The sequence below is a fragment of the Pocillopora damicornis genome, chromosome 2, assembly GCF_964200805.1.
Source record: "Pocillopora damicornis chromosome 2, jaPocDami1.2, whole genome shotgun sequence".
Lineage (NCBI taxonomy): Eukaryota > Metazoa > Cnidaria > Anthozoa > Scleractinia > Pocilloporidae > Pocillopora > Pocillopora damicornis.
In genome coordinates this window covers 18,317,118-18,341,199 of record NC_142671.1, presented here as the reverse complement: position 1 = coordinate 18,341,199, position 24,082 = coordinate 18,317,118, and the positions used below count along the sequence as shown (strand labels likewise).

General features: G+C 38.0%; 3 protein-coding genes and 1 pseudogene across 4 annotated transcripts; 2 read left to right on the top strand and 2 right to left on the bottom strand.

Annotated features, from left to right (window-relative positions):
• The first annotated feature begins 1,793 nt into the window (after positions 1 to 1,793).
• On the top strand, positions 1,794 to 5,460 carry LOC149050169 (uncharacterized; annotated as a pseudogene). Its single transcript, XR_016184499.1, has one exon. The product of XR_016184499.1 is annotated as an uncharacterized LOC149050169 (transcript).
• Positions 5,461 to 6,759: 1,299 nt separating this feature from the next.
• Positions 6,760 to 9,487, bottom strand: LOC149050168 (uncharacterized). The gene is made up of 7 exons (XM_089198696.1): positions 9,470 to 9,487; positions 8,970 to 9,085; positions 8,676 to 8,851; positions 8,421 to 8,559; positions 8,155 to 8,252; positions 7,824 to 7,971; positions 6,760 to 7,613 (listed from the first exon to the last, which is right to left on the bottom strand). The coding sequence occupies exons 3-7, from the start codon at positions 8,763 to 8,765 to the stop codon at positions 7,288 to 7,290; spliced, it is 801 nt and encodes a 266-aa protein (XP_089054822.1). The 5' UTR covers positions 8,766 to 8,851; positions 8,970 to 9,085; positions 9,470 to 9,487; the 3' UTR covers positions 6,760 to 7,287.
• Positions 9,488 to 11,357: 1,870 nt separating this feature from the next.
• LOC149050167 (uncharacterized) lies at positions 11,358 to 13,083 on the top strand. Its single transcript, XM_089198695.1, has 2 exons — positions 11,358 to 12,127; positions 12,550 to 13,083. The coding sequence occupies exons 1-2, from the start codon at positions 11,458 to 11,460 to the stop codon at positions 12,960 to 12,962; spliced, it is 1,083 nt and encodes a 360-aa protein (XP_089054821.1). The 5' UTR covers positions 11,358 to 11,457; the 3' UTR covers positions 12,963 to 13,083.
• A 56-nt stretch (positions 13,084 to 13,139) lies between these two features.
• LOC149050166 (uncharacterized) lies at positions 13,140 to 13,757 on the bottom strand. The gene has a single exon (XM_089192222.1). The coding sequence runs from the start codon at positions 13,755 to 13,757 to the stop codon at positions 13,140 to 13,142; it is 618 nt and encodes a 205-aa protein (XP_089048348.1).
• Between the last annotated feature and the right edge of the window lie 10,325 nt (positions 13,758 to 24,082).

Sequence of the window (24,082 nt, the reverse complement as noted above, 5' to 3'; positions counted from 1 at the left end):
TATCTTTAAAGAGAACCGCATTCAATTCGACCAGTTTTAGTAATCTGATTTTGCGTCAAGCATAATCCCTTGGGGATACGATATTTAACAAATATTTTAATATGTAGCCTTCAATGAAGAAGAAATTTCAGCTCTTCATACAGAGAAAATTTGTCTCATTTTTGAAGGGATGGCATTCTTAGACAAGACGGCGCTCAATCCAAATATGTGTAACCAACTGAAATAAGATATATTTCGAGAGACTTTACATAATTTAAAAAAGATTAAAAGCGTCGTCGAAAGCACAAAATTGCGATTGGCGATACATGGACTTTTTGGCAGGTAAACAAACCCTAAAATGTAATATTAAAATTGAGTACTTAGCTGGCTGTAGCTCGGTCACAGAACTCTTCAACTGAAAATCTATAACCCTTCAACTCCAAGATCTCATTGGTTATTCCCCTCACTTTCTGCCATACAATTTTTATGACGTCAATTTGGAAAATTTAGTAATGGAACAACTAACAGTCCCCTAATTAATATTTTTCGTTTTTCCAATCGCTTCTAGGCTTGATATTGTCTAAATATCGTGAGGAAAAATTTGTTCTATTGGTCACTCACGGGAGGTAAAGGGTCAAACAAAATTAAGGAAAATCAGCCTTACAAGATTACATTGACCTAAATCGATGAAATTCACAGGAGATTAGTTTGTTGCAATATCCACGAGCTGAAGATAACGCATGACTTGAATGTGTTTTAAAATGAGCTTGGAACTTAAAGAAACCTACTATCACCATCCAGGGGGGGAGGGGAGGGTGAAGGTGTAGCTACCATTTACGCGCCACAAGTTGAATTATTATGTGCTTTGCGTGCGTATTACTTTTCCCGCCCCTTCTCTCTCATATGAGCTTAACCCTTTAAACCCCAAAATCTCATTGGTAATTATCCTTAATGTCTGCTGAACGATTCTCATAATGTTGGTTTGGAGACTTTGATATAATCTATGCAAAATTTTTGGCGAAGTGGCACGTGTTAGCGTGAATTCATTTTCCATTTTTCAGGTAAATTTGTAATTCAGCGTCCGATTTCAAATAAATATTTTGCTTTAAGGATACAGGAAAAGATTATGAGCGATGTTTGGTATAGAGTAAGAAAAGGACGATGTTCGATCAGCATCGCGCTAATGAAATCCACGCGGTTTCTGCTTGCATTTGTAAACAGTGCCACGGTCGACGAAAAAAGTTGGATCACTTGCCGCAGTCTCAAGGTTTTTACAGATTTCTTTAAGAGAAAGTCACACTGCAAGCGTGAAGAAAAAGTTATTTTTTTTCTAAGTCGAAAAAATCGCAAGTAGGCTAGGTCAGTGGTCACCAAAGCGCTTTTCCAAATAGGCAATCGAATTTAAAAATAGCACTGCGTGTCAATGTCTACGCAATATTGACGTGTTGTTTGAACAGGTACACTAAGAACTAAGCTTTTTTTCGTGTGAAAGTGTTGTTTTGATAGTGATGTTGTTAGCAGGAATGTTTGAAAAGAATATTTTGATATTACACCGCTCTCACTCTTAATCAAAGTTAATGTGATAAAACAGGAGTCAGTTAAACATAAACGTTACAGTTTAAAGAATTGGAATAAGTCTACTCATTAAAAGATTTGATAGAACTCTCATTAAAATTGCGTTTGGCTACGAATTAATTGTATCTTACTCTCTCAACATATTTTGAAAGTGATCTCAAAATCAGGTTGACATTTATGTTATGATCCACGGACTACGTACTGGAAGACTATTGAAAGCTAAAATGTTCTTGCTCGGAATAATTTTACTTAGGCCACTCCCACAATGATTCAAACAAAGACACACATCTCTGATATTCAAACAGACAACAAAGAATGTCTATTTCGGTGAACCACTTCAGTTAATTGTACTAACGTTCAAGAAAAAATGACCCCTCAGAAAGTGTGTGACGATAGTTTTTCGCCCCAAAAATGGAAAACTGAATCTTCGCGGACGGCACAATAACAACTGGGGGAAATAACTCTGTAGAGACGACTTGGCAGCGAGAACGGAAACTCGTCACGATTTCCTGGTACACGGAGATCTGCTTCGAGCGAGCTTACACGGACGTCAAGGATAAGACAATCTTTGGTTCCACAGTACTTTTATTCTAGGTCAGGCCAACAAGCGACATGACCTCTAGCATACTCTAGTTTGTAATCATCAAAGCTGTACAAGGTACTTGCTTAAGAACTAACTGGTGTGAGGTGCTATTGTTACACAAATCGTAATATTTGAATAGAGACACAAAGGAGCGGAAAAAAGTCTCTCTGAAGTTAAACGAAAACTACTTAAATATTCCATCTGTTTCTACGACGGAAAGAATCTCAAAATTAAAAAGACGGATGCAATAAACTCTGGGCCATTAAAGTAGGAAACCTAGGTGCGAATTTACAGCTCTGATATAGAAAACAATACCTATCTTAATTGCAGTAGCGCAGCTCAGGAAATAAAAAAAACGGAAAAGCAATTAAAAGTTTCTGCTTATTTATGCAAGATTGGTTTGGAAACCATCGCATGAAAAGAAATTAAATTTACGAGTATAAACTCAGCTGCTATCTACCATGAAAACCAATGTTTCCAGAAAGACCTTTAACACTTATATTTACCTAAAAAAACCATGTAATAAATAACAAAAGTGCTGACAAGCAGGTGCATATGATGAAAGCGAGTAACAACAAAAATCTATTCAAAAGCTACTGTGATTTTTTATGCATTTTTTGATTTATTAAAATGAAAGGACTTGAAATGGTTAAATGTGAAAGTTTACGAATAAATATGTTCCGAACAACACATACGGGAAAATCAGTAAATTTTCCCGTAACAAGTGAGTGAAAGGCGGTTATTCCCTTATTCTTGTATACTCCGATAAGATAACCTGCATGTAGACGTCTCCAAAATGTTTTACTTTGTTTAGTTCACATGGAACATAGAATATGTCTTTCACACTCCAGGATATTGCCGACATAGACCAAGCCTCAATAACCTATTGATGTTCACAGTTTGAAAGAGGCCTGTCTCCTGTACAATGCGCTATTATCCTTTATCAGGTAGGAAGATACGATTAATTCCTGTCATCTAGACAAAAAGCTTTTATCCTGTATCAGGCAGGAAAAATTTCCAGACAAAGGCTTCCCAAGCATGGTTGCACGCACATGCATTCCAGCGTCAATTGCCCTTGCTTGTTAAAAGCAGACACATTCAACAGAAGTATATCATTTACGAGCAAAACGAGTCGCGAACTACATGCAACATAATCATGAGCTCCAAACCTCACCGTGTTGGTCAATGGATTCCGTCTGACCTCAAATTTCCCGACAAATGGTTAACCAACTTGATCATAGAAGTCCAAACTAAATACAAAGATAAGTTAGCGTTATTGATGGCTCTTCATCCACCAGCTGAAGACGAAGAAACAGCTAGTGGTGAAACTCCGCCGGTAGTTGCCCACGGTACAGAGGAAGACCTCGGTCTCCATCCACCCGTTCAAGAATTATTGAAAGCTATCATCTCCGACCCCAAGATCAACATCTTTTTCCATCAGATGTTCTGGCAACAGTTCGAGAATCCAGATAGTTCGAGAGGGACAAGGATCCCTTACTGGCAACTGATGATTATTTTAATTGATCACATCATGACTACAGCTCCAGAGTACAAGGAAGGTTTTTTGGTTGGCGCCCCCATCGCTGTTATACTAAACTGGCCGATGATTACCACTGCTGGATTTGCTGCTTTTCTCAACGACAAAGTCAACACGTTGTTCAAAAATATTCTCAATTATTGGGGAAAGTTTCTTTCCAGTTCTGCTTCTTGTTACGTGTTGAGTGAAGATCCCCACCATGGTTGGTTTGGTGAAGACGCAATGCAAGCAATGCCAAACTTCGACCTAGAGTTCAAATGCAAGCCCAGAGAAAAACATCATGGTTTTACATCATGGGATGATTTCTTCACCAGAGAGTTTCGTGATGGCATTCGTCCAGTAGAATCTCCGGGCGACGAATCCATTGTTGCGAATGCCTGTGAGTCGGCGCCATATCAGATCTCTACAGCCGTGAAAAACAGGGACTTCTTCTGGATAAAGCACCAACGGTACTCATTGGACTTCATCCTGAACATGAGTAACCTTGCAAAGCAATTTTATGGTGGAACCGTCTACCAAGGGTTCCTAAGTCTCACCAGTTACCACCGATGGCACAGTCCTGTGTCGGGCACCATTTACAAGACAGAACTCGTGGATGGTTCTTATTTTTCTGTAGCCCATAACATCCAGGATAACCTTGCATTGATGAACATATGCTTATCACAAGGATACCTAGCCCAAGTAGCTGCCAGAGGTATTATCTACATTCAAGCTGATAATCCCGACATTGGCTTGATGTGCTTTGTGTCAATCGGTATGGTAGAGGTGTCCTCCAACGAAATCACCGTTAAAGAAAAGGATAAAGTGAAGAAAGGTGACCAGCTCGGCATGTTTCACTATGGTGGGTCCACCCATCTACTGATATTTCGCCCTGAAGTTAAAATCGAGTTCGATACGAGAGGTCAAACGCCGGGTCTGCATACCGATAACATTCCGGTGAAATCAAAAATTGCGACCGTACATCCACAATCTAGGAAATTTAAGTAAGGATTTTGATAAACATCTTGATTTTGTCAGTTTTCGGTGTGAACGTGATAATTTTCTTTCTTTCCTCTTAGATGTCTTTTAACAATAGGGAAATTTAGTTTTTTTTTTATTTTCACATCGTCAATTGTTATGAACAACTAAATTTTGAAGTGTTTGGCAACTACTAAATGTAGAAATGTTCTGGCTTAAAGTTTGTGAATTATTTAGGTCTGTAAGATTATTTGGAACCCTTAAGCGAGTCTCGTGAGCCTTGGTTTGTTATGTGCTTCAAGACCACACATTTATTTTTACCTTTTTAGTAGTTGGTCCTCGACCGTTGTCAAAGCCTGTTAAACGATAATTGTCATCGCTAGCGGTGTTTTCGCTAGTCCTTGCCTAGAGTCCTCAACAGGAAATTCTGTCCAAGTTTGGAAGTTTTTCAAGCAATCTTTTTGTGCCACGAGCATGTCTAAGAATTGATGGTGTAGTTTCAAACTGAAGTCTTTAATTATTTATTTTAGCATTTGCGATGGGAGTTTTAGTAATAACTACTAGACGTTTCTTAACTCCCATTTGGAGTGAAAGATATTCCCATGGTTTACCGAAAGTGCGTTAATAGTAAACTTAATTCTCGATGTGCACATTACGACTTCGTTGATTTCCGATATGTAGAAATAAAGTACTGCAAGAGTGTTTATTAAGGGCTTTCTTTTGCTTTAAATTGTTCTTATCAAAAACATCACATTCCACACAACACCTCAGCTGGAGAACAAATTTTAACCTCGAGCGAATCTGTTTGGTCCATTTTTAGTAACACAATTGTCAATTGTGTGCTAACCCAACCGTTTAAACATTAGGCCAAAATTAATGAGATTTGCTCGAATAAGTGCTGTAGGATTTTAAAGGTTATCTCTGATATATACATATATATTTCTACATTACATAGAAACCTTCTATGGGCCAAAGCCAGGAATTTAAGCTTTAGTTTTAGATTTTCAAGATGGCCTAAACATTGCGCTGTAGTAAGTCAAGCCTAACCACAGGCAGCCGAAGCTCCAGCTGTGAGATGATCATCTTGCACAATAACACACACAGGACGAAATCACATGTTTCCGTATTTCTGAAACGTGGCGGAAACATGCAACTCCATGTCATGGAGTTGATCATTGAATCTGATAAATATCCCAGCTCAGGGCACCACGTTTCTCGCTAGAGCTATTGTGTTTCTTACTTTAGCCAATTTGTATAGCCATGGCTGTAAATATTTCTTTGCTGATACTTGGAAGGTCAAGCCTGAACTTTCTGCTTCCAAGCCGGCACCGGACGGAAGCCTTACTTGCTATTTCCTCGTTTTCCTCGGCATGGCACAAAAACCCTCGTTCACCGTTATATGTCTACTTCAATAAGGAAACTACAGAACTGTATTTAAAAGAGCTTGCATTACAGTCAGCTGTACATCTAAAAGAGGTGCCAGTTTCCAGTATTTTCGTTGCTTAGCCCAATCCTTGTCTTTCCTATGCATTCGACATGATGAGAAAAGTAAACTGAACGTACATAAACGTGATTAATAAGAGCATCAATATTTGCTCCGACATATTTGTTTCGAAGGAACCTATAACCTTGCATGAGGATAAGGTTTTTCTACGCCTGTGAGGAGACTGAAGTAGTTGCTAAGTCACCACCAAAAATCAAATCAGTTAAATCTGAAGGGAAGGAAAGATCAACCGGAAAGACAGACAGACACGCGAAATATAGACATATGGACTGATAGAGAAGCAAAGGGATAGACTGGCTTAAGAAACATACTATCCCCATCTAGGGGCGGAGGGGAGGGTGAAAGTGTAGCCACCATTTACGCGCCACAAGTTGAATTATTATGTGCTTTGCGAGCGTATTACTTTTCCCGCCCCTTCTCTCTCATATGAGTTTAAAAGCGTTGTTGTCTCTCAGTTTTAAGGCTTTATAACCGACATTTGAATTCTGTCGCTTTCGATTGGTTTTCGTCACATCAGCCTTGTGGAACTTTGAACAAAAGTTATTTGGATGTTAGATTTAAATATCTGGAGATAGTGAGGCAACCGCGCTGTTGATAAGATGGTCGCATTCTATACTTGTGGATATTGGATGCAGTTAACTTGTTTATTGATCGATTTGTTATAGAAAAGCGACCCCTTCTGGTAAACTTTGTTTGGACAAGACCCATATTTGAACCCTTTTGCTCCTGAACTGGGCCAGCCTGTTTAAATATTGGCAGAATTAAAATAAACTAATTAATTAATTAAACCCACAAAGTTCTGGACATCGTGGGTAAAGCAACATACAGCTTACCCATAAAAAATTGAAAATTCGGCTTTTCAGACGGAGTCCAAGGAAGTATTTATGACTCTTTGTCCAGTCTCTTGGATGTGTCCAGAAGAAGTTTGATCAGTAGCCTACGTGTAGCCGTACCCTCCCCCAACCCCCAAGGTGAAACGGAGGCGACGGAACGTTTACGCAAACCTGACACTTTTCGTGTTCAGTGACTTCATTCTAATTTTTGCAAAATAATGCCATTCTTGCGAAGTGGCACGTGTTAGCGTAAAGGTTATCGAGATAAACAACAACACTGAAGTGAATTCGTTTTCCATTTTTCGGGTAAATTTGCGATTCAGCGTCCGATTTCAAGTATATAGTTTGCTGTAAGGATATCAGTAAAGATTATACACGATTTTTGGTATAGAGCAGGAAGAGGACGATGTTCGATAAGCATCGCGCTTACGAAATTCACGCAGTTTTTACTTGCATTTGTAAACAGTGCCACGGTCGACGAAAAAAGTTGGATTATTTGCCACAGTCTAAAGGTTCTTACAGATTTCTGTGATCCACGATGGAATGCCTGGGATTGCCAGTGGTTCTTTTTTTCCACAGGCTGGCAATTAAACTGCATCAAAGTACCATGCATCTCCAAAAACTGTGGTACATGATATACAAATGCTGAAAAAAGAGAGTAATATTAAATTTATTTATTTTTAAACCACAAAGTTTCACTTAAAAGCTTCCTACTTATATAATTACAATAACTTTCAGGCCTATTTATCTGCTAATAATAAATAGAAGATGCATTGTGAAATTATTATTTAATATCATCATCATAACTTCCATCCAGGAAGACATTTGTTAAGAGTTAAATTTTTGTTGACTTACTGTGAATGTAGGGGGTGATGTCATCATCATAGTACATTTCAAGAAAGAGCTTTCCCCACTCCCGCACATATGTTTTAAAGCGCTGAGGCTCAAGGTAGTCTGGATCATTTTCTTGAACCTGTAGCGCCTGCATCAAAGTCTGAAAACCCTACAGCAAGAAGCAAATACAGATAACAATTAAAGATCATTATTAATTGTCTTTATTAAAAAAGAGTTGCCACTTGACAGAAAATAAAAAAGTTTTCTGCCTTTTCTCCAAAGTTTTACTTGATAGTTGAGGAATTTTTCAATAAAACTGATGCCTGATATTTGCAGGTTAATTCCAACTTACTTTCCACAGATTGTCTATGCCCTCTGCATCTTTGGTGCCAACAGCTTCCATAACGTTCTTAATATCGAGTTTCTCCAAAACCTTTTGCAATTCTTTGCCTGATTTTCAAGGAAAATTTAAATATTAATAAAATAGGATAATAGCCAAGATAAACTTTTCTCTTCTTGAATGCATCATAGGTTATAAATGCATACTGAATTTGATTGTGCAGCCATGCCAGCTATGTTATTAACAAATGTAGATATATTGTTAACTTATTAAAGTACCATTTAGACTTGTCCACTTTGTTTCTGTTTTTTCTGCCAGTCTGTTATGCTCATCATAAAACTTGAATTCCACCTGAATTCTCTCCATTTCTTTTGACAGAATGTCTGGGCAATCATTGTTGACAACAACCTCAACAATCTATATTGAGACAATAAATAACACAAAATTAATAAGTGTCTGTTTTCTCCTTGAAAAATTTCCAAAGGGTTTGCATGAGAAAATGGCATTTCTTTATATGATGCATGTGGGCTCACCTGATGGAATAGTACCCCCATTATTCTTAAAAATAAATGTAAGGTATCCACCACAACAAACTCAAAAGGGATGTTAAGAAGTGGAGGCATTTTGTAGCCTTTCCTTGCAGCCGTGGTGGAGTGCTGGCACAACCAAGTGCACTCTGATAGCTTCCTCTCAATTGGCCAGTCATCAACTGGAAAAAGATCACATAATATAATATATTTCTATTATTGACTTGCTTGTTGTTGGCTCTGTGATGATGAAGATGAATTTAAAATACAAAATTTCAAGAAGAAATTCTCCCTACTTACTATCAAGGTTGTTAATTTGGTCCTTGCAGCAATAACACCAAATACAAAAGTATTTAGAGCTAGCTCCATTTAGTCCATAAACAAGGGCCAAAAACTTCCAGTCAGAGCAACAATACCTGTTAATAAACAAATTATTAAACATGAATTAACCAGTAAACACCTCTAAGGTCATTAGTTGTTAGCATCCGAGAATTTTGTTTACCACTCAACATCAAAGTGTTCCCCATCAATTGATACTCCTTCTGCTTTTAACTCATCAATTTCTTGAAAGGTGTGTCCAAGGCAAGCTTTCAATTCTTCATAGTCTTCTTTACCTATGGAATGATATTAGACATGATCCACTGACTGTAACATATTTTGAGCACCAACACAAAATTAATAAGATTTATTTTTAATTAATAAAATGTCTCTTAGCTTGGCATCTAACAGTTTATCATTAGTATCGTTGCTCTTATTTGACAGGAATTTAGATGTTAAGATATTAGAATCTCTGCACTTACCATTGTACAATGCCAGAGTATACTGGTATTCGTATGTCGCCTTATTCTAACACAGAATGTTGAAAACAGCCATTACTGTGCCAATCCTTTTACTTGTCCTCCTCCCATCAGCTGCAAATCTAAGTTTAATTTTTGATCCATCTTTTTTTATGGCATCCTTAACTTCTGGTATTGCGATTAAATACTGTAAAACATCACGAACACTCCTCCGGGCACCATCAGCTTGTTTGGCCTGCATTTATTTAAAACCCCAAAAAATTAATAATTATGTAAATTATTATGCCTGCCACAGTAACATTACAAATTGAACACTACAAATCAAAATAAATTTAAATAGTACTGGTGCACAGTGTCACTTATGATACCCGGAAATCATCCTAGGTGGAATATGTGGCCATGATTTTGCCAACAAGCATGGGTGGGAAACTGTCAAAAACACTGCTAAGCTTTTGGATGCTTTTCATCACCATCCCCACCCTCACCTCAACTTTTGGTGATAAGGTTTGCTAAGCAAATGCCAATAGATGGGATATGAATAGTCGTGTTCTTTAAAACTTAATTTACCTTCGGGATTTGAATTACTTTGATTTCCTTATTTTGGGACCTCCTTTCCTGTTTGATAGCGGACAGTGGCGGGACGTGACTTCGAACTTTCTCAAGGAGCGCCATCCTCAGTTCGTGGTATGCTTCGTCACTAACAAGTCCTTCATCCTTCGCTGCCAACATCCTTTGTACGACCTCGTGAACGTAGCCCTCATCGTTATCGCCGTCATATTGGTAGTCAGATAGTGGGATCGCTAATTCACGGCCGCTTACATCAAATTTAACCGGTGTGAAAAAAAGAAACAAAGAGCATCTAAATAATTACGCTAGAAAATAAGAGACATCTGCACGAGTAAAATCAGGTAAACTACGTTAATCAACAAAAGAATCGCAAAATAAATGATTCTCTGAGGTCGGCCAAAAGAAAAGAGATGCGGCGATGGGGTTTAAATGTTAGTAACATGTGCAAAACAGCACAACTGCGACTACGTGCAATGTTTTCCCATTTTCAGCCATTTTTGTCTACTGTTTCATCTGAAAGCCTGCTGAAAGTTATCGATATACCGTGGGCACAATTCATACGTCACCCTTTCAGCTTGTACAGCGATGGCACATATCAGCTTCTTCATGAAAACTATTAGCGGCAAAGCGAATCGAAAGCAAAGAAAAATTTATTTGAGGTTTAAATTGACAGTGTTTTTTTTTTTAAATCAGAAGTCGATAATTGCACTAAACTCTGGCAAAATAATAGTAACCAAACTGTTTTGTCTTCACCTTATATCGCCTACATAAAAATTTTATTTCAGACGCTCTCACAAAGATTCTTTGCTGATAGCTTGAAAGGAATAAACAGCGACAGGTGAATATAATACTGAGTAATTATCAAGGAAATTTTGCAATGATACTTACCTCGATTAGTTTAAATTCTGTTGGTAAAATCTTTGCAGCATTTCGGAGGGAGTCTCCGATTTTTTTCCTCTTCAAAGACCGCGCAGCCCTGTCCACGTCCCAATAGATTTTGCGGCTGATGTTAAATTTGACGGTGTTCTTTTTTTGGGAAACTTCGTGTCTTAGAAGCTGAAGTTCCTGGCGAAGCTGGAAAACTTCAGCTCTTCTCTCTGCCAATTCCGTCGCCTGGCCATTAATGATCTTAACATGTTCCACTTTTTCAGCTCGTAGCTGCTCATTCTCAGCGCGCAGATGGCGAATACGCTGGTCGTACGCCTCAAGGAGTGGCAAAGAGATGGCAGACTGCTCTACCTCAAATAGGGACTTTAAGAACTGAGAACGCGGTGGTCTGGAAAACGTGAGGACCGAGAATGGGGCTGGGGCGAGCACCGCGTTCTAAGCGCGGGAAATATGTAGTTAAGATCAACAACGCGATCATTTAGACTAAAAGTTATGGTCTGGAAAACAGTGAAAACCCTTTTCCTTTCCCTATAAGAATGACTCAAAACTCATTTAAGACTTTACAGGAAGCTTTGCTCCTTTCTCTGGAAGAAAAGCTAATAGATGACGAAGAATTTGCCGTGCTGTATGAAGAATTCACTCCCCAAAACCTTCCGTTTCGCCACTGGGATTATGAAAAATTTTCCCTCGAAAACAAAGACCCCGCAGAGTGTAAGGCAGACTTCAGATTTGAAAAGAGTGACATCTCATTGTTGGTGGATGTTTCACAGATGCCTGATACCTTCACATGCCCGAATGGTACCGTTTGTGATTCAACAGAAGGACTTTGTGTTATACTAAAGCGTTTTAGTTATCCATGTAGGTTGTCTGATATGATTTCTACTTTTGGTCGATCAGTACCCGAGCTCAGCATGATTAGCAACGAAGTTACTGTATGGATGTACAATGCTCATGGCCACAGGATTACCGAATGGAATCATTTCATTATGACTCCTAACCTACTGCAAACTTACTCTGTAGCAATTCATGACAAAGGTGCCGCCTTGGACAACTGTTTCGGCTTTGTTGATGGAACAGTTCGTCCCATATCAAAACCAGGAGTCAATCAAAGAGCTGTTTATAATGGCCACAAGCGTGTTCACGCTCTTAAATTTCAATCCTTGGCCCTACCAAATGGATTGATTGGCAATCTGTTTGGACCAGTAGGTAACGGTATATTCATTCATTTTTTATAGTGGGATAGTGCCGTAGCTGTTTTCACTTGGATAGACATTTTTATCACTTATGTGAAGTTAAAAGTTAGATTGATTTCTTTTCTCAAAAGGTTAAGCTAACGTTTCTTGATGACTTCCTCCCGGTCTCTCAAATCAGAGGTATTTTCAGTAGCTCCCACTCCCAATTTTTATTAGAGGAACTAGTTTTCCTGTCACCACAGACCAATGAATTCTAAACTCTGACTTACAGGCCATAAGTACCTGGACTGCAAGAATAATAGCCAGCCAATCCTATGTTGTTTTTGGCCTACTCACTTACTAAGCTAATCAATGGTCTACATAGGTAACAGTTTGTCAGCCAGCCAATGTGTAACTGATTGTGGTTCAAAAGTTATTTTTTTTGCCCTTGTTCAGAGGGACGAATGCATGATGCAAGAATGCTGGACACATCTGGCCTTTATGTTGACCTGGCACAGTTCGCCTTTTCTCCTGCTGGACAAGAGATGTGTATCTACGGGGATCTGGCATATCCTCTACGTACCCATTTGCAGTGCCCCTTCAGACATGGGGTGTTAACAAGACAAATGGAAGAGTTTAATGCATCTATGAGTTCTGTACGCACAAGTGTGGAATGGTTGTTTGGAGACCTTATAAATTATTTCAAGTTTCTCGACTACAAAAAAAATCTCAAAATTGGCCTTGGTCATGTAGGAAAAATGTACATTGTTTGTGCACTTTTGCGGAATGCTTTAACATGTCTTTACCGCAATACGACTGCTGACTACTTTGGCCTTGATCCACCACCACTAATCGATTACTTTAGCTAAAATACTGTAACAAAAACACCTGTCAATGCCTAAGTTTGCATAAAATCTTGCATAAAATGTGGGAATGTTACGACAAGCAGATCTAAACAAAGGGGTGGCAAATAACACTTTGAGTTCAACATTTTGTGAAAATGTAAATCTTAAATATGTAAACATCGAGAAATAAAAATTTAATGTCTACTTGTTAAGCATTTTACTCATGACGCCCATGACTTGCTGCATTATGAGCATCTGTTGCTGCTGGACTTGTTGCTGTTGCTGTTGATTTTGCAGTTGTTGCTGCTGGAACTGTTGCTGTTGTTGCTGGAACTGTTGCTGTTGTTGCTGATTTTGCAGTTGTTGCTGGTGCATTAGCTTCAGCATATCAGCCTGTTGTTGTTGCACTTGAAGTTGTTGTTCCTGTCTTCCCTTTTCCAGCTCAAGTTCCTTTTCTCTAATTTCTGCAGACTTCTGTGCTCTTTCCTTTAGAAACTCCATGGCATCTCCAGTTTTTCTTCTTGTTCGTTTTGGTTTGTCCTCACCCTTTTTGGCTCCCTCTGAAGCCCTTTTTTTGCTTTGGGAAAGCCTTTCCATAGCTTTCATTCTTGCATCTTCTGCTTTACCTTTGTCAGCTTTATCCTTACTACATGTATCTGTGGGAGAACTCTCTTCAAGTGCAATAATTTGCTGTATTAGGTCATCTAATTCACTTGGCTCATCTGGGGATATTCCTGATGCTCTTTCTTCAGCTCTGATTTTTTTCTTGTACTTGTTTACCAAGACATTAATGTGGTCCCGGATGGCTCTGGTCAACATTAAATTGTGGGGAATCACATTTGTCTAGAACATCTACAATTTTCTTCCAAGTTTCACTTCGCTGGGGAGTCCGCTTTTTGTATACATAGGGATTTTGAAACACTACTTCTCTGCACAGTATAATGTTGTGCTGTTCAGTCCAGTATATTAAATTGCTATGCGAAAATAAAAACAAAGAGAATATTAGAATAAAATTCACTCCAAAAAAACCCTTTCTTTTGAATTGAAACTAAATGTTATTAATCTCAAAGCTAATTTTTATGCTTGTTCAAAAAAGTGAGATTTTTCTTTAATGACATCTAAAGCTCACAAATCTAAAGAGCGGCCTTGCTGAGTGAGGGAGACCTCACCCATAACTTTACACTTTCAGGATTAACAGCAGTGGAATAATGCATTCAAAGCCTGACCAAAGATTCACATTATCAAAACTTCATATGAGATAGGCAACAACATCTAACCTCAAATAAAATCTCTTTTTAGTTCTGATTTTTCTTGGTTTGTTTTCAGTTCAGAGTATTATCTTAAACTTGGCTCGTTTGTAACGATTTCAAAGAAATAAAAAAATGGAAATAACACAATGGCAGAAATGTCAGTCTTACCTTTTGAAATGCTACGCTTTATGACAGTGGTCAAGGTAAAGAACTAATTAAACTTATGTTTCCTCTTATAGTCACTATAGCGGGCGATTTTTGAAAGTTAGCTTTAATAGACTCTGTCTAGTTGAGTTTTAATCACACTCAATATCAGGAAATTCAACTTCAGATCATCATGAATTATCAAGCCTGGATCTGGTAGAGACTCAACTGATAAACAGAAAAGTCTTAGATAAATTATTTATGAAGGTAAAATCGATCATCCGTTGATGGAACAACCGATAAAGCTTTATTCTGATATTTCACATCGGAGCTCTTTGGATTAATCAAAACAAAACGAAGAACAAGTAGTATGATAAGACGCCTGATAACTAAATTGTATCATGCATGAGAATAGCCGCATGAATGTAGTAATAAATTGTGAAATTGTGTAATAAACTGTGAAAGAAAATGAGACTTTGGGAAATATTTCAAGGATAATTAGATGACTTACTTTGAAGATCTGCTAGCTAGACGCCATTCACTTCACCACGAGCTTGCTCACCTCGAGGGAAGAAAACGTTTTAAACCATTCAACTTTGGTCCTTTTAGTTTCAAAAATGATGCCTAACCCATGAAGAGGCAATAAATTTTTAAATTCCAATTGACAGAATGGTTGTGATAGACGGTTAATTATAGTGTTTTGCTTTAAACAACTCACGTTTTCCAGAAAACGCCAAATCTCTTCAGGCCGCGTTCTCGAGTTCGGGAGAAAACGCCACGCGTATGCGCTCTTCATCCGAAATTGGAAAAATCACTTCCGGTCGCGTCTCCGACCCACCGCGTCCTCGGTTCTTAAAGTCCCTAATGGCTCGGTTCGCGTCTGTAGAGGGTGCTTGGCGCCTTCTCTATCTTAAACTTGGAAAACATTTTCGACGATCTCTTTTGATGACACGAGCGAAATGATTGTTGTCAAGTGACAATAGCGAAATGATCGTTGTCGAGTGCACGCGTCTCTATAACCATTTACTCCACTAGCATGACAACAAGAAAAAGATGGTGTCAACTGAGCGCGAATTTCAAAGACGCTTAGCTGCGTTATAGGCCGGTAACTTAACCTTTGACGATTAAGAGACAAAGACGAGAAAACAAGACACAACTGACCACGAAAGCGTTGCAAGTTATGAATACTCTAGTGGAACTAACGCACTAAAAGTGTTTCGTAACTAAATTCCCCAAGAACCCTGTTACAATTTGTTAGATTGACTAATTCAGTATAATCTGGAATATGTTTGCGAAGGGTTAAAATCGATTAGTTTGAATTGGGGGAGTAACTTTTGTAACAGCGCAACAATTGTGTTTTTAAATAACACCAAAGACGCTTTTTTTTTCTTATACTTGTAAGAAATTCAATAATTTTATCATGAGAATTTAACCCTCCCAACAGTTTACTGATATTCCGAACATAATTGATGGTAGCGGCAGTTCTAACGCACTGAAACTAAATCGTAACTAAATTCCCCAAGAACCCTGTTACAATTTCTTAGATTGACTAATTCAGTATAATCTGGAATATGTTTGCGAAGAGTTAAAATCGATTAGTTTGAATTGGGGGAGTAACTTTTGTAACAGCGCAACAATTGTGTTTTTAAATAACACCAAAGACACTTTTGTTTTCTTATACTTGTGAGAAATTCAATAATTTTATCATGAGAATTTAACCCTCCCAACAGTTTACTGATATTTCGAACATAATTGATGGTAGCAGCAGTTCTTCGCTGCAGGTAGGCTACTTTCCCCGCAGCGGGTTTATCAGCTGGCCTATTGCAAAGCATTAAACGGACCAGAAAAAAGCTTATTACTTCGCTTCACTTTTGAGTTTATTTTCCGATGACTAGGTTTTGCTTGTAGTTGTTTTGCGCTTTTCCATTTGTATTTAAAAATACAAACCCTAGCTCTTTAAGCGTGCTTCTGAACGTTGACATTCGCCGGTTTGCGCGAAGAAAAGAAATAACTTCTACAGCCCGCGCTTCATGTGACAAAGTTTCCCTTCCGTACTCCCGGTAAAATTGTCTTTGTTCTGAGCGACATTTACCCCACCCCGAGAATTGTGATATTGTCAACATCTGGTAGTCAACGAATATTTTGAATCTCGCGCTCGGAAATTGGCAAAGCGTCGGTTCTTTCAAACCTTTGTTCTAGAAACAATAGAGCCTCTAAGCTGTAAACAATTAAAATACCCATAAAAGGAAGGTAATCCAGTGCCATTGTCTACCAAAAATTAAGCACAAAGTTTGATATGAGTTACGCTGCAAGTGTGAGGAAAGAGCGACTCTTTTCTCAGTCGAAAGAATCGCTACAAGAAACAACTAGCTTTAAATTAAGTGACTAAACGTCCGGCAGCTAGACACGGTCTTAATAAATTCGCAGCACCGTTCCCAAAAAGACCGAAGGTTGAAGGTGGGCAGTCCTCTTGGCCCAAGTACATTAAGATAGTGCACCTGGTCTTCAGCGAGAGCTTTAACGGGCGGTACAATAGATATAGTGACCGGTTTCTTACAGAGAACTCGGAGAGGCGATCGATCACTGGCGCTACTTGATATATTAAAGATTTTCCATAGCCAGTTGGTAACGAAATGGAGACATCGGTACCTTCCAAAAACATATCTATGTCTTTCTGCTGTTCTTTTTGAGATGTCTTTATCCCAAAAGTCGCGTAAACTTGTCTTAAAACTTTGTCTTACATCGCTGTTGCCTGAAAAGTTGACCATGAAAGACTTTTGTTCACCGTCTGGTTTGTTAGTTTGAAAATAAACAAGACGATCTAAGATCGTAAGTCGGGCTACAGGTAGACGCGCTGTTACAAGTGTTGACCATTCACGGTGCGCAGTGGTTCTAAAAGAAATACAGAGGTACCATGGTCCTGGTTTGTGGGCATGGCGTAAAAATTTTTTCACCCCTGAGAGGCACCAATTCTACAACAACACACTGTCGCATATTTTTGGTGCAATACCCTGACAGGTATCATAGAGGCTGCTGCTGCGGACCTTTTGAGGCTGAACAGCCCAAGAGGTACTAAACCCGCCCTTTTTAACTTCTAAAAGCTATGATGAGCACCTCAGTCTCTTTCTTAGAAAGCGTAGTCAGAACGGGTCAATTTTTCGGTGTTTGTTCAAGCGTGAAATATTCAACTTTGTCTAGACAAACTGTCGCGCTTCATCATTTACAGTTATGGGAAATCCGTACTTTCAAGCACCGACTTTAATTTGAACGCGTGAGAAGGCTATACAAACGACATTAAATAGGATTTGGCGGAAAATAAATGTTTGTTCTCTCCTGGTGCAATGCTATAAATTTCATTTCCTGATGACTGTTCATTATTATTATCTACCATGACAGGGTAGTTAGGAATAATGGATTGCAAGCATGTTTGATTGATTGGCATTCTATGCTCATTGAAAGGGTCTTTAATTTCTTCATTATTATCGTTTGAATCATTTAAGTCATTAATTTGATTTTGGAATGAAGATTGGTATTGAATCTTCAATATTGTCTGATCACATTCAACCGGTACATTACAAATTGCACCTTTTACTTTCCTCTGTTGACCTTTGGGCATAACAATAATCTTTACAAATACTATTCTTTGAGCCATTAGTATCTGGTCTAGTTTTTCAAGAGAGGCAAGCTCAACTGGTGTATCATCAACATACATGTTGTTTATCACAGCTGGACAAAGAACTTTACCTTGTTTAACTTTTGAGTTACATGTGTTACAAATATACTCCTTACCATCAAATGAAGTCTGAATGCTAAAATAGTGTTAATTGGAGTATTTAGTACTTAAGAAGTTTTTAACTGATTTCTTATACAGCATTCTATTGCATACACAGCATACATAACAAGGACCTTCTCTGATTTTTCTCTTTGAATTCTTTAATGCAGACATCAATAGTTGGGATTGTCTCACTCTGATGTTGTAGTCTAACTTTGTATTTGATTTTTTTTTTTAGAACTTATCTGTTGCAGTCTTTTCTTTTTTGGAGCAGGTTCCATGTTGTCATAATTACATTTTTGTCTGTGCTTTTCCATGATGTGTTTGATTTGATGAAGGTCCATGTTAGATGTGCAAGACGAAAATTGCATTTCATAGGGAACAATATCTGTTTTAAGTTTCTTTGTAACAATGTTAGAAATAGCTTATACTAATGGTGGTATACCACTTATTTTTATTTGCTGTATTGCAGATTCACAAGTATCTTCATAGGTCAATAAGGAAAACATGTACTTTGCTCTGACTGTTTTTTTGTTGAAAAATACCAGTAATACAGTAACTTGCAAGCCACAATAAGAAACCTGTATTTCCACTGTAGTTGTTGAAAATTAAGTTTTCCAACTTGTTTTTTGTATTGTTTAAACTAGTGGATAACATCCCATAGCTTTGAGCTTTAAGTTGAAATGATATCTTAACTCCACAAATATCAAGACTCATGTATAAATCTGCCATTTTTAGACACCTGTTGATGCCCATGTTACGATATAATTTATTTCCTTGGTCAGCTATGCAACAAAGGGCTCTGGAATTCCAATAACTACAAGACTTTGCCACTGAGTAACACATTGCATAAAGCCCCACAGCAGAACATTGTTTGCAAGAGCAGTTGAGTTCTTCTCTCAAATTGTTCACTCTAGTTACTTCATATGTACCAATCTGCACTCCTCTAAGTTCATAATTGTTACTGAGGGAGTGTAAAGTCTGGAAATACTGTACTAAGCCCTGAATAGATGGTACTTCTAATTGTACACATGTACCTGAGGGATGGCTTCTACCATATTCATCTCTTGCATGAGAGTCAAATATCTTATAACTCCCATTATCAGTATGATAGATACTGACACTGATACATTCTATTGTCAGAATAAATGCAGAGTAATTTTGTGATAAGAGTGATTCAAAAGCCCTGTCTCTAGACATACTGAGCTGATATCCCTCAATTATTGAATTACAATAATGTAGATTACCAGTGTAGCTTTCACTATAATTAAGCTGGTAGTTTTCCTCAGACAAAGCAGTCATTGATGGTAATTCAGTTTGCATTAAATAAACCTGCCCTGTACATTGTGACAGTGTTGAATACAATTGATTACCCATCTCCAAAATTTGTACCAGGTCATCACAGGTATGTATTCCTTTTATCTTATTATAAATCAAAGCAATCAGACTCATAACAACACATTGTTTTCCAGCATTTTCACCAAAGTACATAATATCACCTTGACTGTATGGTGCCTTGATTGTTAGAGTAGGATCAATATCATATATAGGAGGCCCAGGATTTGTTTCAATGTCAGTACACAGATTCAGTGTAGCACAATGACCTCTGAGGCTCGCATTCTTATACACACTTAATAATGTATTACAGCTATACAAAGATAGATATTTGTCCAAAGACTCTCGACAACTCGACGATTTTCGATTCAGTGTTGACCGTGTAGAATGCCATTTTTTTCTCATCTTTTGTACAAACTTGATACTGTCATTATTGCTCCTTGTTCTAGGTCTGCATTTGACGTAGTGATACATTTTTGACGAGACAGGAATGTTTTTAAGAATTCGTCTGCACACTAACTTCTTTATTTGTTTGTTTTTAAGTGAGAACTTTTCTAGTTTTTTTACAGGTATTCTGCTAGGCTCACGATCGAATCGTCTTCGCACATGGTAATCACCATTGTTAATATTACAGTGATTAACAAACATCGCATAAAGAGACCTAAATTCTTTTGCATATTTTATTTCTTTTGCAACATCATTTTGTTGTATACACAACGCTGATTCGCTACACTTTTGTTCTCTACATGGCGCTACATTGTCCAATACATCATCACATTCATTTGACACCACTTCGTTTGGTACCAAACAAACATTCCTGCTCAACAATATGCGAATATAATACACGCACAAAAGCGACAAAACTAATGGAACAAATGGGAAAATAACAGCTGATAGTGTACTCTGTTTGAGCAAAAACATAACGAATGTAAGCTTAATAATCACGAGAGAGGTCACATAACTATAACAACTACATTTATCCTCACTCTGATGAAAGTCCAACATGGCATCTTTGTCGTCGTTTCCTAGAGTTTGATAACGAGGCATCTTGTCTTTATCAGCAAATGTTCTTCGGTCACTCTGTCCGCACTTTCTGTTCACTGATAACTCATTTGATTTCTGGTTTGATTCTAGTGAGACCTTCGCTAAATCATTTGATTCTTTTGCTATTTTGAGTTCGCGGAACGACCCGTTTCGAAATATACGCTCATTACACAAGCCATCTTTTAGAGTGGGTCTACCGCGAACGGTGTGTAGGTCTGTATGCTTGAGCGTAGAAAAGATGACACCATTCGCTAAGATACTCGACAAATCCGCCATGTTCGACATGGTGGAAAGAAGGTTGCGCCTCTATTACGTGTATGCGGTATTCCCCATTGCACGTGACTGGGCTTTGTGGAGAAACCCGAGGGTAAACCTATAGTCGGTCGCCCGACTAATTACCAACTCTAGCCAATCATAATTGATGAACGATTCGGCAATAGAGTTTAACCAATACAAAAGAGTGACGTAACGGAACACGATTAGTGTCAGGTTTGGGTAGACGTTACCTCGCCTCCGTTTCACCTTGGTGGGGGAGGTAAGGGTACAGTTACACGCTTAGGCTAGATCAGTGGTCACCAAAACGCTTTTCCACATAAGCAATCTTATTAAGAAAAAGCGCTGCATGTCAATGTCTATACAATATTGATGTGTTATTTGAACTGTTGGGTTTGCAGAAACAAAAAGGCTTTGAGATACTGACGTACGCGCATGTAATATCCTAAACTGACATTGATTGACGATGCTTGGGTTGAAAATAACCTTATAAGGTGCATTAAGAACTAAGCTTTTTTTCTTGGTGTGAAGGGTTGTTTGGAATGGGATGTTGTTAGCAGGAATGTTTGAAAAGAATATTTCGATATTTGACCGCTCTGATTCTCAATCAAAGTTAATGTAGTAAACAGGAGTCTGTTAAACAAGCGTCATAAACGTTACAGTTTCAAGAATTAGAATAAGTTTACTCATTCTAAGATTTGAAAGAACTCTCATTTAAATTGCGTTTGGCTACGAATTAATTGTATCTTACACACTCAACATATTTTAAATGTAATCTTTAAATCAGGTTGATATCTATGTTATGATCCACGGACTACTGGAGGACTATTTAGAGCCAAAATGTTCTTTCTCGGGATAATTTGTCTCAGGCCAAATCTCACAATGATCCAAACAAAGACACACATCTCTGATATTCAAACAGACAACAAAGAGTGTCTATTTCAGTGACCTACTTAAGTTCATCGTAATCTAAAGTTCAAGAGAAAATGATCTTTCAGAAAGTGAGTGAAACGCGGTAATTCCCGTATTCCTGTATACTCCAATATGATAATCTGCACGTAGACGTCTCCACAATGTTTTACTTTGTTTAGTTCACGCCGAACATAGGATGTGGCTTTCACACTTCGAGATATTGCCAACGGAGGTCAATCCTCAACAACCTATTGATGGTCACGGTATGAAAGAGGCCTGTCATCTGGATAAAGCGTTTTTATCCTTTATTAGGCAGGAAACATTTCCAGACAAAGGCTTCTCAAGCACAGTTGTATGCACTCGCATTCCGAATTTTCTTTCTAACCATCTCCCTAAGTTTTGCTAAATCATTTCTAAACTCAAAAAACGCTTCTTTTCCATTTCAAATCTTCTTCTAACTAACCTTGCTATGACGTTACGAGAATTGATCAGTTATCAAGTTCCTGTGCGTCTAATGACGTAAATCCGTGGAAAGTGTATCCGAGAGTTCTTTTGTCATAGATATCCAAGCATTGTTTAGTTATGTTTTTAGCATCAAATAATTATCATTTTGTGGTTAGTAGTATAGTAGATGCCGTGTTTGAGAAATTTTTCACATAATGGTCTCAAACTGCCATCTATTATACTACTACCCTTTTTCCTACTTTCATCTAAATGCGAGAAGGTCTCGATGCCGATCGAGCGGTACGTTTCATTCCTAACTTGGGCTCAGAAATATCTTTGACTAATTAATTGCTTGGAGGATACCTCCAAATTTCCATCAGTTCGTCCAGTCCACACAATATTCATGTGTTGTTTAAACTATTGGGTTTCCATAAAGACAAAGGCTTTGAGATACTAACGTACGCGCATGTAATATCTTATGCTTGTCTAAACTGACATTGATTGACGATGCTTGGATTGAAAATAACCTTATCAGGTGCACTAAGAACTAACTTTTTTAACTCGTGAATTGCGCGCATGCGCAAGAGCGAGTTATAGATACGATGTGGGGAATGGCATTCGCTTGCTCGATTGGTCGAATCCTGTAAAATTTTTTTAGATTTTAGGCTTTTGAGTGCATTTGATAGTTATTGGCGAGCAATAAACAGACGAAATGGTGACCTTTGTTGCTAAGAATAGTGGTGGGGTGAAAAAGAAGCCAATGATAATCTTAAAAGAGTTTTGTTTTAGTTTCAACAAGCGGCGCCTGCGACTGGCAGGCATGCAAGGATTCACACTGAAATAACAGAACAACCTTCGTTTTTCATAAAATTGTAACTTACAATCCTTGAACTTGAAAACAATCCGAAGATTCATTGAAAATATCACTTACTGCGAAGTGCTCGAAGTTTACAGATGTTCAAAAGCTTTTTCTGTTATGGCTTGAGATTGAGGATAAAATTGATCATTACGTTTCGTCGCGTGTGTTTTTTCTGTGTGAAGCAACAGAAGATGCCGGCGACTGACGAGATAACAAGTTAACACGAAAATCAAATAACACCTAAACAAACAATTTTAGCTACCGATTTTCAGTGAATTTTTAAGGAACAATTTTCTTTTAAGTTTCAAGACAATTTGAAGATTCAACATACATACAACGTACTAAAATGCGAAAGTTACACACCACAAAATTGATAAATAGGCCTGAAATGAAATTCTATCTTGTTATTGATTATACGTTGCCTAGCACGTGACTTAAATCTACCCAGGCGGAGATCCAAAATGACGGTGGCAGGCTTGGCTTAGATATATCACTCAAAACTCGTTCCCGTTTGTCTCATTTGATAAAGAGGGAATCGTTAATGTTTTCATTAAGACAGTATTACCTTGATTTTCTAATATTTACAACGAAAGACAGTAAATTTCACTTTTCACCCACATTTACTTCCAACCTTTTCTTTTGAACCAGAAACAAAAATGATAGACGTTTAAAAAACATGACATCATCCACCTTGTCAAATGTAATAGCATGATCATTTCAATTGTAATGCCTTCTTATCCCAACGTTACCTTGTTTCTTTGCTACATTAGCGAACACTGAACTACTGCTGGTACTCTAGATATGACAATCAACCACAAAATTCCCTAAACCAGATAACATTAAACATAATCTAAGAAATCATGTGTCAATTCACGAGTTTGCTCACAGAGCACTTTGATTTTTTCTTTCGTATGAAGGCGTTGTTTGGACTGTGATGTTGTTAGCAGGAATGTTTGAAAAGAATATTTCGATATTTGACCGCTCTGATTCTCGATCAAAGTTAATGTGGTAAATGTATGATCCACGGACTACTGGGAGGACTATTATAAAGCCAAAATGTTCTTCCTCGGGATAATTTGTCTTACGCCCACTGCACGAAAAAATGGATTTA

Excerpts from the sequence above, each read along its gene's own strand:
- LOC149050168 (XM_089198696.1), bottom strand. The coding sequence starts at position 8,765 with ATGCCTCCACTTCTTAACATCCCTTTTGAGTTTGTTGTGGTGGATACC. Across the intron at positions 8,560-8,675 it reads TGGGGGTACTATTCCATCAG|ATTGTTGAGGTTGTTGTCAA; the intron begins GTGAGCCCACAT and ends GTCTCAATATAG. Across the intron at positions 7,972-8,154 it reads GCATAGACAATCTGTGGAAA|GGTTTTCAGACTTTGATGCA; the intron begins GTAAGTTGGAAT and ends TTCTTGCTGTAG.
- LOC149050167 (XM_089198695.1), top strand. The coding sequence starts at position 11,458 with ATGACTCAAAACTCATTTAAGACTTTACAGGAAGCTTTGCTCCTTTCT. Across the intron at positions 12,128-12,549 it reads CAATCTGTTTGGACCAGTAG|AGGGACGAATGCATGATGCA; the intron begins GTAACGGTATAT and ends GCCCTTGTTCAG.
- LOC149050166 (XM_089192222.1), bottom strand. The coding sequence starts at position 13,757 with ATGTTGACCAGAGCCATCCGGGACCACATTAATGTCTTGGTAAACAAG.